At 38.5% G+C, this 15,189-nt stretch overlaps 1 protein-coding gene across 1 annotated transcript in view; it reads right to left on the bottom strand.

The window, feature by feature from the left end:
• The window catches only part of LOC121957230 (meiosis inhibitor protein 1), an 81,283-nt gene that overhangs the window by 46,610 nt on the left and 19,484 nt on the right, over positions 1–15,189 (bottom strand). The window contains exons 8-15 of the mRNA XM_042505769.1: positions 13,590–13,704; positions 12,988–13,107; positions 11,751–11,850; positions 7,366–7,500; positions 6,240–6,354; positions 4,396–4,487; positions 3,509–3,656; positions 2,967–3,078 (exon numbers count right to left, since the gene is read on the bottom strand). Coding sequence (XP_042361703.1) covers positions 2,967–3,078; positions 3,509–3,656; positions 4,396–4,487; positions 6,240–6,354; positions 7,366–7,500; positions 11,751–11,850; positions 12,988–13,107; positions 13,590–13,704 — 937 coding nt within the window. The remainder of the gene's footprint in view (positions 1–2,966; positions 3,079–3,508; positions 3,657–4,395; positions 4,488–6,239; positions 6,355–7,365; positions 7,501–11,750; positions 11,851–12,987; positions 13,108–13,589; positions 13,705–15,189) is intronic.

Genomic DNA, 15,189 nt, shown 5'->3' with positions numbered 1-15,189 from the left:
ATGAGACAGTAAGAGCTGAGGAAGAGGAGAAAGATGGTGATAAAAATACCACTTATGTAACACCTTTCGAAACAAAAGTTACACAGCAGAGAGACAGCTGTCATCTGTGTTCCAGAAATCAGCCTTGTGAATCAGGCCACGTTTAGATGAGAACAGCCCTACTAAAAATGGAAAACTCTTAACTTTGCATTTTTAAAAAATATCCGTGTTCATATGATAACATTGTGAGAATGATCCTCGCATTTGCAAATTAGCAAAAGCAACAAAAAACGCTGTAGTTTGCATGCCAGGCCAGTATTTGGCAGGATAAATTTGCAATGACACACAATAGAAGAACACCAAGCACATGCGTGAAGTGCGGCCGTGACTTGACTGTTCTCACAGGATCCGAGCATTGCCAGTTTACACGGTGACAAAAGTTTGCGTTTTCAGGCCCCCAAACGTTGTTGTGTGAACATAATGTCAACCACAACAAAAGTTCAATGTTTCAAACCTTCAGGTGTCCAGGTGTTCTTGAGATATTGCATTCACAAGAATGACAAAACCAAAGTCAGAGTAACCTTGAACTTTGACCTCCTAAATCTTATTAGTTCATCATTGAGTCTATGTGGATGTTTGTGCCAAATTTAAAGACATTTTTTTCAAAGGCATTTTTGAGATATTGCATTCATGGGAATGGAATGGACAGGCTGAAAACCCCAAAACATAATGCCTCCAGCCACGGATATCGCCAACGCAGAGGCAAAAAAACATGCTTTGTGAGGTCACAGTGACCTTGACCTTCGTTGTTGAGTCCATGTGGACTTTTTTGCCGAATTTGAGGAAATTCCACCAAGCTGTTCACATGTAATGAATGAGATGGATGCAAGGTCACAGCGACCTTGACCACAAAAATCGAATCAGTTCATCTTAATGTCCTCTCGAATGTTTGTGCCACACACACTAAAATCTAGTTATCTCATCCTTGATTCTAAGTGGATGTTTTGCCAAATTTGGTATGCTTGAGATATTAGGTTCACAAGAATGAGACAAAAGAACTGGTGTTAACAGTCTCTAACACAAAAAAACAAAACAATATATTGTGTGACTTCAGCTAAAGAGAAGAGAAGTTATACTCTTGCACAAAATATATAAATTCAATGACTTTCAATAACCTATGTCTTTTTTTTCAAAAACTTTGGGCCTTGATGCTTTTCATACATAAATACACAAACTTTCAAGGACATCATAGACTCGTAGGAACCGTGTTTCATATTTTAATCTCACATCCGTTTTCAAGCCTACACACACTAAATTCTAAAAATACTCTGAAGGATCAGGAGGGAAAGCTCATCAATTGGCAACACTGGAGGTATTAGGACAGCAGTTGTGTTTTAATTCTTTGGCGGGGGGGGGGGGTACATTGTAAAGCTTTACTTAATGTCTTGGCTTAAGTGGTGCAGCGAAAGAGAGAGCGAGAGAGCTCCCCTCACTTATTGGAGGGAAGTTTCAATTTCATAAAGCTACTATCTCACTCTCTGGTGGATCTTTGCCAAGGTACAGCTCAGCCATATCAGCAGAAAACTGTTCTGCTTTGTGACCGCTTGCAGCATAGATATAAAGCTTAAGTTTCTTTTTAATGCCACCACACTGGTTTGTGTAGAACCCCGAGGCAACGCGTTTCCTGTCAATAATTGAAGCTCATCATGTGGACTGCCAGATTTGGACAGATTGCTCTGTTTTTCCCCTACAGTGATATGAAATTCCATTAAGCAAACATTCAGGCGTTTAACCCCATCTTTGATGAGGGCAGCATCAACTGTTGCTGTTTCTTTAGGCTGCATAAAATTTTAGTTTTGTGAACATTTCCTAACAGAAACTGTTATGTGATAATGAAATTAAGTGTACTGCTCGTTGTATGATAAGCTGTTAACTGAACTTAATATTATAATTGGTTCTGTTTGTGCTTCTTTAATTAAGTTTAAGGCTTAAACTAATTGTATCATAAGAAGGGTACTTGACTGGCAAATCTGCAATTTAAAAAAAAACTGCAGGCGTTTTAGATATATGTTTGGTTAGTATAATTATGTTTTGTATTTCCAACATGTGGCATTTATTTATTTTTTTGCAGAGCATTAATGCCATTTCATTGTTTGCGATACTGCTGCTGTGCCTGTCACACACACATTGACAGGAATCATCATTTTACGCGGTTATTAACCGGTTTATTGACTGAGTTGAGCGATTTCTGTGTCCGCATGAACAGCACTGCAATGCAAACACATGAGCAGCTTATACCCTGAGTGGAGTCCTGTCCTGCAGCACAGAGTAATGAGGACACTTATTTCAGACGCACAACGAAATTTAACACTCATATAGAACAGAAGACACAGATTATTATACTGCGTAACTGAGTTTTTTTTTTTAACTACTATACACAATAACGTGTCACAACTGCTGTCAAGAAGTCTGAAGCACACCGGGCTCTTTCTCACATAACACTCTGTGGTGCACGGTGTCTCTCTCTCTCCCTGACTCAAAAAACTCAGAGAACTTGTTGCTCCCTTATTGCACGGGTGAAGCTGCGACCCTGCCTGACGGTGAAGCCTTGAAAGACACAGCCTCTCTGTTACCTAAGCTCTGGGGTTTAAGGTGTCGATACAGTGTCTGTCAAATAACGGGGTGGCTGGGGCGTGACTTTAATTGAAAATATATATATAAAATACTAGCTTTCTAAGCATGTATTTTAAAAGTCCAGTTTTAGTCGGACTAACACAATAATTCAACTTTTTCTACCATCATGTAAACATACTGAGTATTGCTACACTCAACCAAGCAATGTGCCGGTGCAAAGGAGGGAACACACACACCGGCAGTTTGCTGCCATTAAACTAGGCGACAGAATGTATGGTACTAAAATAAATGTAATAAAATCAAAGCATGGGACACCTAATGCTGATTTGAGGTTATACAGTAACCAAACTTACCTAGCTTATTTGCAAAGACAGGCATGAGCGATGGGAGGAGGGTGAACTGGTAGGATAGGATGGAGTAGAAGTGCTGTAGGATCTGAGGGTTGGGTGCATGCTCACACATTCTCTAAACACACACAGAAAATTACAAATGACCAAAACACAAACTGAACAATTTCTTCTTGTCTGATTGATTTGTAGCCTGAATAAAACCAACTTTAGAAAAATGCAACATAATAAAACAATTAGTAGCACTACAGCGGAGATGCTGATCGATAGGCCCAAATGTCCACGAGTACACAAAACTAATGACGACGGCAGCTGTGTGGCTGTGCTTATTAATACGGTTATTTAGAGAAACAGCCAGAGAGAGCAAGGTGATCACTGCCATCAGTTTCTCAGAAAAGAAATGTGATGAATCTCAAGAGCATTTTCTCAAGTGTTTGGCTCTAGTGTGTGTGACGGAGAGATAGAAAGTTGAGATGAGGAGATAATGATTTGAATGTGTGCATCTGTGTGTGTGTTTGAGTGTGTGTGTATGTGCTTCCAGCGCTCACGATGACAGTGGGTATCCAGACAGCGTCACAGCAGCGCAGCAGACGATGACACAGGGACTCCAGTGAGTCCTGAGCTTGGCTGTGTTTAGATGGAGCTGTAAACGTGTTCTCCTTCAGAACAGGCTCTGATGCACACTCCTCAGACAACCTTGGACACAAACACATAAACTAAAACACTCCCACTCACATTAATACAAAAATTACATAAAAAACACAAGTACTGGTACACATGCATGTCAAGATTTTCAATGAATTACCAACGTCTGCTGTTGGACTTGAATTAATAATTTCAATGTCTTCACTAATATTCAATAACATTCAAATTTGGCATAACAACAAATTACTTTTGATTCAATATAATACTTTACAAATTGGCTTGATTTCTTTCAAAAACACAGGAAGAAGTCAATACCAACAAAAGAAGAAATTACACAAAAATGTGAAATAAATTACTAAAAAGTACAAGAAAATTACCTGAAAATTAGCAACAAAAAAAAGAAATGACTTAGAAAAAAGTAATCATTTTAAATATGTAACCATCATAATCCACTACCAATGCAAGACTTTTTTCACATAGCTTTATTTTTTATTCTAAATCTACTAATTTCTTGCAATTTGTGGAACATTTCAAGTTAATAACAAGTTGTTCAGTGCCTTTTCCCCCATGATTTTGAAAGAAATTAATATGATTTTTTTTTCTTAACCAATATGAGAATACAAATCTTTATGGACATAAGATGAATTTAAGTGAAAGACTTAACAAACTACAAAAAAACGACCTTAGACTGTAGACTTTGTCTGCACATTAGTACGTCCATTTGTTCAGTCTCACGCTCTCAGTAATCCCATTTAAACTCCCTGAACAGGGGACTGGACAATGCGCTGACCTGCAGGCAGCCTGAAAACAGACCAGAGCCTGGAGCAGAAATCCTTTAGACCTGGAAGCCTGGCTGTTGGGGTCTGACCTCTTCAGGTTCCCCTGGGGGGGATGTGAGAGAGAGAGATGGGAAAACAAATGAAACAGGAACATGAGAAAAGAGCAGAGGAAAAGACGAGCAAATTGAATCACATCATATCAGTTCATAATGAAAATCATCATTTCATCACAGCATTGAATAGATTTGCTTAAGGGAATCATTAAAACAATTAAATTTCTCTATTAAGACAGACATTGTGATTAATTAAGATAGAATTCGTCCACATTTGAAATGATACTGGTGTCAGTACCCAACATCACCTCATTTAAGCACTTTCCTTTCTCTATAATAAAAACAAATTAGATTTTTGAAGAAGCTGCAGGGGAAATGCAGTGGACTAAAATGCAATTGTGCTCCTGTGGTCTTCTCTAATCACACATCGAGCTCAACTTCTGTCTCTGTCAGTTTGCTGTGCTTCTATGTGTATGTGTGTCTGCTCATCTAGCAGTCACTCAAGGCTATTCTAAATAATACAGAAAAGAAAAACGACCAGGACCCAAAACTACTGTGGCAGATTAGCGCTTCAGCGATAGTTTTGGCTCACTAGGAAACCAAGGGGAAGCAACTGGAGCGGCAAACGGAGCTGCCAACAACAGTTGACCAAAGTGAAAAACAATTAAAAACCTGCAAAAACAACATTTTAAAAGTAAAACAACATTTGACACAGATGGATTTAACATGAATTGGTTCTTTGTAACAGCAACATAATTCTGTTGGTACCATGAAACAGGGTTCCCACAGCTTAAGGAAATTTAGACTTAAGATTGTTTTGGACTTTTTAATGCCTCTAGAAATGAAATTTGGGACAAAAACATGAGCTGATATCAGTTACACAGGGTTGGGGACCATTTTGCCCAAAATGTTCAATGTCACTTAAATCATTTTTCTATCCAGTGAAAATGTTAGATGGTACTTTAAATGTATAGAAAAAATTTTACAATTTCTAGATTGGCAAACATGGAAAACAAAAGCCACATGATATTATCAAACAGTATCTGTTTGGTTTATCTTAAAGAACGGTTGTATATTTGTTATTTTATTGGTTGTGGTAAATGTATACATGGTTGTTGGTTCCATTTCCTGATCTGCGAGACATTAATGTGAGAGGCATTTGGTAAACAATACAAAGACAAAGATGATACCAATTATTTAGAGATTTTACAATGCAACATCAGAAAAAGATTAATAATGTCCAACCATCCACGCCTGAGCATTTGTAAGACTTTTGAAAGAATGAAATGAGACATTGTAACACCAATTAAGGCCTTATTTTTTTAATTAATTAACACAATGCCTTTTACGAATCTGTGGAAATCCTGCTGAAAAGTACTAGGTTCACTATCCAACCCTAGTGATTAAGTGAAATATATTTCTTCTTTAATAACATGAATATATGCCAACCAGACATATCTCACTGACAGTCACATCACTGCTGCTGTTACAGGTGAGACGCTGCAGTCTTCAGACAGAAATCAGTATTCCTGTCTGAAACAGAAGGCAGCAGTAAGGGACAGCTATGAAAAATACAACAGAAAAAGACCTTCAAGGGATTGGACATGTCAATCACATGCTGTATGTACTGTTTGACATGTGCTAGATAGCATCAAAGGTAGAAAAAAAAAGACATCTCCTGAGAATCACCACAAGACAACGATTCAGACAGACTGCACAGACAGTTTTCTTCACTACCAGTTCTTGAATTTTGCATCTTTATTCTACATTTGTGCATCAAACATAAAGAATAACTAACTCACAGTGCTTCGGAGATGAGCAGGAGAGGGTAGGGACAGTCCAGAGAATCTGTTGGTGATGGCCTCAATTAATTCCTCCATCTTCCCGTATTGGACTGGTATGGATTGGTGGTTCAGTCTGGACAGTTCAGAGTGGCGACCGTTTATACAAAAAAAGAAACATCTAGAGAGTTACCTAATGTGCATTTCCATGTATGCATGTCCATGTATGCATGTCTGTGTGTGTGTCTAAAGCTACGCTCACACTGCAGGCCCAAGTGGCACAAATCAAATCCCCCCCCCATGTGACTGAAATGTGATTGATGTGTTACCAGTAAAAATCACAAGGAATGTGATCCCTTTGACTCAGATTTGGCCACTTTCATATGTGGTTCTAAACCAGAAAAAGAGAGATGATTTTTTAAAAAAATGTGACCTCATTCTGAACAGCCATGCAACCCATGTTGGATGCAACATTAATGTCACTCTAGATCAACATTGTACTATAAAATTTAGAAAACTCCAGAAAAAAACTTGGGCTGATGAAGTTCACACTGCAGGCCTGAGTTTTCTTCATCAGCATCTGTTCATTTGTCTGTCTGCATCCATTTTTCTCCTTGATGGGTTGCTTAATCTGACATTGCATCTGTAAAGACTGATGAAGCCTTTCTTGTCATTCAGCCACTGCCTGTGCTCATTCTGTATAAAAATACTTCATAACGTTGACTTGCCTCTTTTTCTGCCCGTGGAGTCACTGCACAATAACTTAAAATTAAACAGTAAACGCTCACATCAGTGGCCTCCATGTTTATTATGGACCTCCTTGTTTATTTCTGTATAAACAGCGTACTGTGTGTGACCTCTTGTTCTTTTTCAGGGCATGCAAGCCACATCAGGGCCATGATGACCACTTCACATTGGAGTCTGATATTGGCTTCATTTTAAACGCTATCCCATGATCTAGAAAAAAATCTGAATTCAGCACTAAGGCTTGCAGTGTGAATGTAGTGTAAATGAAAGGCAAAGTCTACAAGTGTCCTTGAAAAAGCACCTACATCATCTATCTACTATTCAGTCTGTGCGTCTCTGAGTCTGTGTGTTTATATTTATGTTTCATATGTGTCTTTACAGTAAGTGTGTTTGTGTATACCTGAACAGGGCAGAGGCAGCCGTGACAGCCTGTGTGGCTACTAGCAGGCAGGACGAGGAGACTCCACCTATCACAGCCTCTGAAACTGCCACAAACCCTGAACCACTGTGGAACAGACGCATGCTTGGTGGCTGCCTGTACACACACAAAAACAAAAGGCACCATCAAACAACAGTGTATGTTTTCAAAGATATATAAGTGCCACTGCAGTGTTTCCCCCTTGGATTTTTTTTCCAGCAGCAGTGCTGAAGTGCCTGAGTTTTATTTAGAAAAATATTTAGCACCTCCACAGACACAAAAAGGACTTTAGACACATATTTGTACACAGTTGTAGATGTCAAAAAATGTTTCATAAAATGTTGTCTGTACTCCATATGCTGTTACAATAGCTTTTGGGGGTAGATGTGATATTTTTGCCAAGTGTTTCAACCAATATTGTGATTCTAACATTGCTTGTAGAAACAACTGATTGCTGTTTACAAGCAGAACACAGATTCAAGCTACCTTCATAAAAATTGTATCAAAGTAGTTCAAAAGGTTTCTGAGTGATAACATCAAACCAGAAAAAAGTTTCAACCGCCTCCAGTCTTCACTAATCAACCTTGCGATCCCAGTCGCACAGTCAAAACTGCTCAAATCCTGGAGAAATGCAGATGACAAAGAGCTGGTATACGTTACGTAAAGATGCAATGCTGGTTGTGTGGGCACAATACGGGACAAAACAAAACTAAATGTAAACATTGTAAGAAACAGTGGAATGTATCGCAGACTTCACAGAAGGTTTCGGTGCAGAGTTTGTGTGTGGTGAGAGACGGTGTGTTTGCACTCGTGACAGGCAGGTGAGCTGGATGTCAGGTTAGCAATAAACTCTAAATGTAACAGTAGGCATGTTTCCATCACAGATTTGCGCAAAACTTGAGCGATATTTTCAAAATGTCAACAAAACACAATTGCGAGACAACTGCATTTACATTAAGAAATGTTATGTGATTTCTCCTCTGGTGATATGATGATGGATGTTCAAAACATTAGCAAGTTTATCTCTATTGCAGCCACCGCACTATTACATTCCAGTCAAAGGCAACGTAGGCGTGTTATACGAGCCCCTCATACGAGGAATTGGCCAGGTATAATGGATTTCTGGGAGGTGAGAGGTAACAATCAGTGGCTGATCAATTGCAGCTCTATTTATAATCTTTGCATGTCCACGACTCCGGCTGCTTAAAGTAAAGATGGCAAATGAAATGTGTAAGGGGACATTTTTATATAGCAGCAGCATTGCCACTGCAGCTCGATGCATAATGAAGACACATTGCATTATTAAATTGTGGCCTAGCATCTAGAGGAACAGATCATACCCTGAGAAGAGCAACACACATCTATGATAAATTCAAGAAAAATATCAAGACAGTTAAAAATGACGCTGTGGATCCAAGATGACTCAATGAGAATGACGCCAAAAGTACTGACAAAGCAAACTGCCTTTCAGGATTTTTTGCTGATTTAGGTTTTTGACATGGATGTCGATAAAGGCCAATCAAAAAGCTGACAGTCTGTTCTTTTGCCTGATCTATCTATCATTCTTTGGCTTACTGTGACGATACAAGCAGTGACCATTTGCTGAGTCGCAATGAACCCACCCTCCGTCTCACTCACCTACACAGACGCTTATTTTTCTGTCTTTCAGGACAAAGACACATAATAAACAAATAGTGCTGACCTATAGCTGTTAGAAAGATCACCAGAGTGTGTCTCTGGTCTATGACGCAGCACCGCAGCTGTGGACTGCCTCCGTGTTGCCAAAACAGTAGTCACATAGAGCATCGTAAATAACACATGCATGTGCATAAAGGTGCACACAAACACACACAGTGGCACATTACTATCTATACTATTATGTACAAAAACAGCCAGCTTTAATGCACACACACAAAAAACGAAAAGCACTCTCTAACACACATGCACTGTAAAGAGGCACGTTAATGGACACAGTGAGTATGACTCTCTCACATACACAAACACACACACTTAAACACACACTTTAGCTTGTTCAGCATTTAAGAGCTCTGGTCTGGCTACTTTTTTACTGTTCCACTCAGCGTAAAGGACAAATTTCCTTTGCCATTTGAAATCTCTTATCCCCTGTATCATTGCCATGTGACAGGGGGAACATTCTATTAAAATTATGTCAACCTTGCAGAAATATGACAGTGTTTTACTGGCTCATGATATATTTTCATCTGCGAGCCAGCAGACAGTTAATTCAAATATAATTAAACTTTCTAGTGCACCATATTTAACATGTTTTACACAAGGTCGCTTCTCTTTGTCAGTGCAGCTGAAGTTGCGCATGATTTTCACGTTGTGTACAAACATACCGAACTGTGGTGTTAAGAACCATTAGCATAACTGAATGTCGTTTTGATGATAAATACATGAGCTTTACAACTACCAGCTTCATTATAACCACAGTATTAATGCAGTTACATCTCAAATTCCACACAATGGAAAACAAAAAATAAAAGGAATGTCATATACCATACATAATGTAATAATTGCACAAAATGATTGTATGTAATGAGTAATGCAATAATATTACAATATTATCAAGTATTATCAAATGGCAAATTTTACAAATAGCAATAGATTCTAGGCAATGGGTGAAGCTTTTTTTCCTTATGTTTTTGTGTGACTAATTGAGACAGCTTTTTTCTTTTTCTTTTTTTTAAATTGAGCTGCAGCTGTAGCGGCAACACCAGCAGCGGTGGTGAAATAGGCTGCAATCTAATTCCTAGGGGCAAATGAGCACCGTCAATTTATATCCATTAAAAGTGCTTGTTCTAGCCAGCTCAGATTGTAGTTGGAAGTGTCTGACAACATCATGGAAAGGATCCGGCAGAGAAATTAAATGTTTTTCAGTTACTGTCATGCGTCTCATTCAAAGTCTCGATCTAAAATCTCATGAGAGGTGAATTTGCTGCAAGAAAAATAATGGTGAAAACGAGAAATGTTTATTGTTTAGTTTCTTGTGTTTTATTACTTTTTCTTTATTTCTTTCTTTCTTGACTGTTGTGTGCTAAAATGCATATATGGTCTGGTAGACTGCAGAACTTTGGGATAAATAAGGTTGTAGAAAAAAATAAGAAAATAAAGATGTAGAAAGAAGTGCTGGTGTGACACCAAAATCTGAGACACGTCAGCTTCTGTGATCCAGTATAAGACCTTCTTCGAACATCGTTGAGTTTTTAAGTGGTCAGTGTTTAGGGGTAGGGTCAGGGCTTTTGTCGGGTCACAGAATTCGGTGCAACACTGGAAGGAGTGAGTTAAGATGGAGCACAGAAAGTGTAGCTTAGTGTTATCTAAAATATTTTCAGTGTCATGGCTGAATATTTAGCTGATTTTAACGATGTGAAAACTTAGTTACACACACTAACAAACAGACCAGATCAGTGAAAGGTACGGAAAACTTTGTATTTGTCTGTAGGGCTCTTTCCACAATGTTGTCAGACACTTCTGAGCAATCTGAACAATCTGAGCCTGTAAATGATAAATACAAGCATATTTAGTGGATGTAAATTGACCGTGCACAATTGCCATTAGGGAGTACATTGTAGTCTGTTTTGCCACTGCTGGCTACACCCCTCTCTAAATACTGGACCAATTTCAAAATTTGTTGTCCCCACAAGTTACTTAGACAAAAAAAAAAAAAAAAAACATGGGAAAATAGGGGCAAGGTAGAAAAATAGTTTCCTTTTAATTCACTGTCAACAAACTGTCATTGCATGATAATTACGTCAAATATCACAGTTCAGTGGGCTGTAGTGTGAGCTGATGAGACATGGATAAACTGCAAACCTTCAGTTAAAAATAGTTTCCAATGAAAGCCATCTACTGTTATGTCCTTGGATCATCCTAAGTAACTAGGACACCGTTTCACATAAGAAATGTGTCTTTTTTCTTGTCATTTCTAAATCATTTTCAGTGCAGCAGCAGATAACTCATACATACATAAACTCTCAATTGGGTTTCTGTGGTTTTAGCTGTGCTGACCTTTTAACACACATAAGCGGAACAATACTTGAATTTGCAAGTAATCGAATGGGGACCTTTAAATGAAAATGTCAGCATGGAAAACTGCCAGAGCAAACTGGGACGCCTTAATTATACCATAATTATTTTTATTTGCTGCAGCTGTGCCTACCCCCCCGTGATGTGACAGTGCTCTGCTGGATATGCAGAGAGGCTGAGGTGTGGTTAAATCACTTTTAGACAGTGAGCAAAGATGCTTTGTGTAGGATTTTTTCATGGGAGGTGCAATAGAAATAATTTTGGCACTGGGAAAGCTTAAAAAATGGTAAAAAAAATACATTACAGTGCAGTCTCACCTCTCCAGTATCTCAGTAAGCAGCAGCAGACCTTGTTTCGGCACTTCCAGGTTGGTCAGCCGCAGAGCCTCTTTCAGACTGCGCACCAGGGACTCAATACCTAACACACAAACTCTCACTGTGACAAAGGAGACACATTTTTCTGGTCTTGTTCAATGTCAAAGTCATGAGAGTGGTTTGACCGATGTCTGAGACACTACAGGGACCATCGACATCCTGCATCAAAATAAGTGACATGTTCATGAATGTAATACATGCACAACACACACACACACACACACACACACACACACACACACACACACACACAAAATCATCAAAAAAACAGTAGGGGAGTGCTACATCTTTCTAGTGATACTGTAATAATCATATGTTAATAATGAACTAGAGCAAGAAATTCATAGCACAGGCAATAATTACACTGAATATCCTACTGCTATATTAAGTTTGTATTGCTTTTTTAAAAATAATTTCTCCTGGGTGCAGTTCAGTGCTGAATGATTATAGAACATCACAGACAGTATAATACGATATTATATTGTCTCCATTGGGAAATTTGTCTTGTACTCAAATGTCATGACACATGACATATCGTCTTATCATATAGCTGACTCCATAGTAGTAATAACTGGACCACAAGTAGAGCTTTTACAGTGATGGTACAAACAAGAGGAACACACACATATAAAGAGCAGAACAATATTCATTATCATTCATTAGGGATGCAAACATTTTGTCATTTTTACCATTACATGATTACTACTAGGATCTGTTTTGTTACAATTGCACCATCTGTCTAATTGATAACAGTGTACAGTTGTTCCCTCTGTTCTGCTGGCAGAGGTTGGACCAAGTATGTCTTGCATGACACAGGTCTCAAGTATTTGCATTAGAGTCCCAAGTCCTAAAGTCATAATGTCAACAAAGTCAAAGTCAAGTCAACAAATGTATTGTTGTTTTAGAATAGTAAATTATTAAATTGGACTCCCCCAAAGTATCCTGAAAACTGAAAAAACATTGTCTTCTGTAAAAAAATAACTTTAAATATATGGTAATAAACTTTTCCTCCTATCAGTCATTCAGCAATTATTTTTAGGTGTTAACCCATGTACCATCAAACCCAAAATTCTTGAAGTGGCACCATAACAAACAGACCTAACACACATGTGTATACAAAAAAATAGGGATGACATGATGATGCCTCAGGAATGTTTTTGATATATCTAAGCTCTCTCACCATAGACAGAGTAACAGTGGGAGAAGAGGAGTGGGTCCTTAGTCAGTAACACCAAACAGCTGTAGACAGACCACAGCAGCACCTCATTATTGCTACTGGCCAGACGGTCGAACAGAAACTCTGTAAGGAAAGAGAGATGGAGAGAAAACAACAACTATTGCAAGGGGCTTAGAAAACAGAAAAAGAGAAAACAGGGAACAATGTTGCTACACTACAATATCCTGCATCATCATAACAGTTCCAAAACACAGGGGGTAATGTTTTCATGTAAATTTAGCCTATGATAAACAAAAAAATGTTCGTAATATTCTTTTTGACATAATCATATCCTGAAATTCTGGGGCAAGACGAAAACATGAATAGAATCCCAACAATGATAAAAAAATAGGTATAAAAGCAGAGGAAAAAAACAACAATGACAAAGAAGAAGAAAGAGAAATGCACACAGACACAGCAAGACAAATAACAAAAACTTGCACGAAGAGATGGAGACAAAAGAGAAGGTAGAGGAAACTATTTGGAGGAGACAAATCAAAGAGTGCAACAGCTTGTTTGGCTAGCATATCCCAGCTACTGTTTCTGTGTTTGTGTGTGCACATCACCAGCTACATCGGCCTTGATGAAGGGAGCACTGCACTGACTGGGAGAGTGAAGCAGGATGGATGCAATACACTTTGCACTCGACGCCTGCAACATCTCATCACCACTCAGCAGCAACTGGAAAAAAAAAACATTACATTGCCTTTATTAGAATCCACCAATCATTTAGGAAACAGAGTATTTAAATAGTGTGCAGGGCGTCCACATTGTTTACAGACATTAAGCATAGTGTCTTTAACTCTGCCAGGCTGCTGGTGACATCATAGGCAATATTTTGCCAAGTGTCTGGCTCTCATCTTAAGTACACTGAGCTAAGAGCTTCATGGTATGTTAGCTTATGAATGTGTTGAAGGCTGTAAAATATCAGCATCACGACCTTGCATGTAAGTATATCCAGGGCAATTTGTACATGCAATTATAGCTTTGATTCTCTGCCAGGGCCCGACTGGGCCGCACAGTATTATCCAAATATTCACCCATGCTTTAACAGGGTCAGGTTCTCACCAGTTTACCTTTGTTTTTATGCTATTTTATTAAGGAACTGGCATAAATGGCGGTTGCACTGGACCGAATCAAGAGGAAAAGAGAGAGAAATGATGCTGGACCATGACAGAGAGAGAGGGAGAGTGACGGAGCATAGTAGAGAAACAGCGGGGGGAATAGAGCGCGCAGCAAGAGACATATAGAAAACACGAGATAGAGAGAGAAAGAGAGAGGGGCTGAAACGTGATTTGGCTGGCAGTGTTTGCTTTTGTCTCCCCAGCAGTGGGAGACATGTGCATAACATGAAACAGAGAGCGGTAATCATCATCTGTGTGCCGCATAGGCATTGACCACCTCGCGCACACTAAGATGTAAACACACAGATGGGTGCGGACCAAGCTGATGATAAAAGAAACAGAGGGAAGAAAAGGAGAAGTGGTGCAAGGAAACACACCAGCCCTTAGCTTGTCATCAATGTTTTACATTGATGACATTTTTAATACGACCTTGCATGTAAATATATCCAGGGCAATTTGTACGTGCGATTAATATATATATATATATATATATATATATATATATATATATATATATATATATATATATATATATATATATATATATATATATATATATATATATAATATTATATATATTCTGTAGAAACCCTGTTTTAATCAGGTTTAGGCCCAAAGCTGCCATGAGTTGGGCTTGGTGCAGGCTTGGACAACAACTGTGTAGGGTCATATAGGGTCAGGCCTCATTTTTGGGGGGGGGGGCTTGATCACAGCATAACATGCAGTAAGGGGTTTGGATATGATCTTTAAAAAATTAGTTTTTTGGTAAATTTGTCAGGTTTTTATGATTTCTGACATTAAATCTTTTAAAAAATGTCTAAACCACAAAGGATTGGTTTATTGTCCTATGCTGATATAAAAATTACAATCATGAGTCTCTACTGATTAACTTTGTCTTTATGAGTGACGTAAATGTGATCTATATATATGCATATGGATTTTTTTCTTACTTATAAACACTTTCCATAAGACTTGGTGTCCTGTATATGACTTCACTCAGTGCCAACAACAACCACTAAACAATTCGGCATGTGGAAAGACT

The sequence above is a fragment of the Plectropomus leopardus genome, chromosome 17 (genome assembly GCF_008729295.1).
Source record: "Plectropomus leopardus isolate mb chromosome 17, YSFRI_Pleo_2.0, whole genome shotgun sequence".
NCBI classification, from domain to species: domain Eukaryota; kingdom Metazoa; phylum Chordata; class Actinopteri; order Perciformes; family Serranidae; genus Plectropomus; species Plectropomus leopardus.
This window is presented reverse-complemented; position numbering and strand designations above follow the sequence as displayed.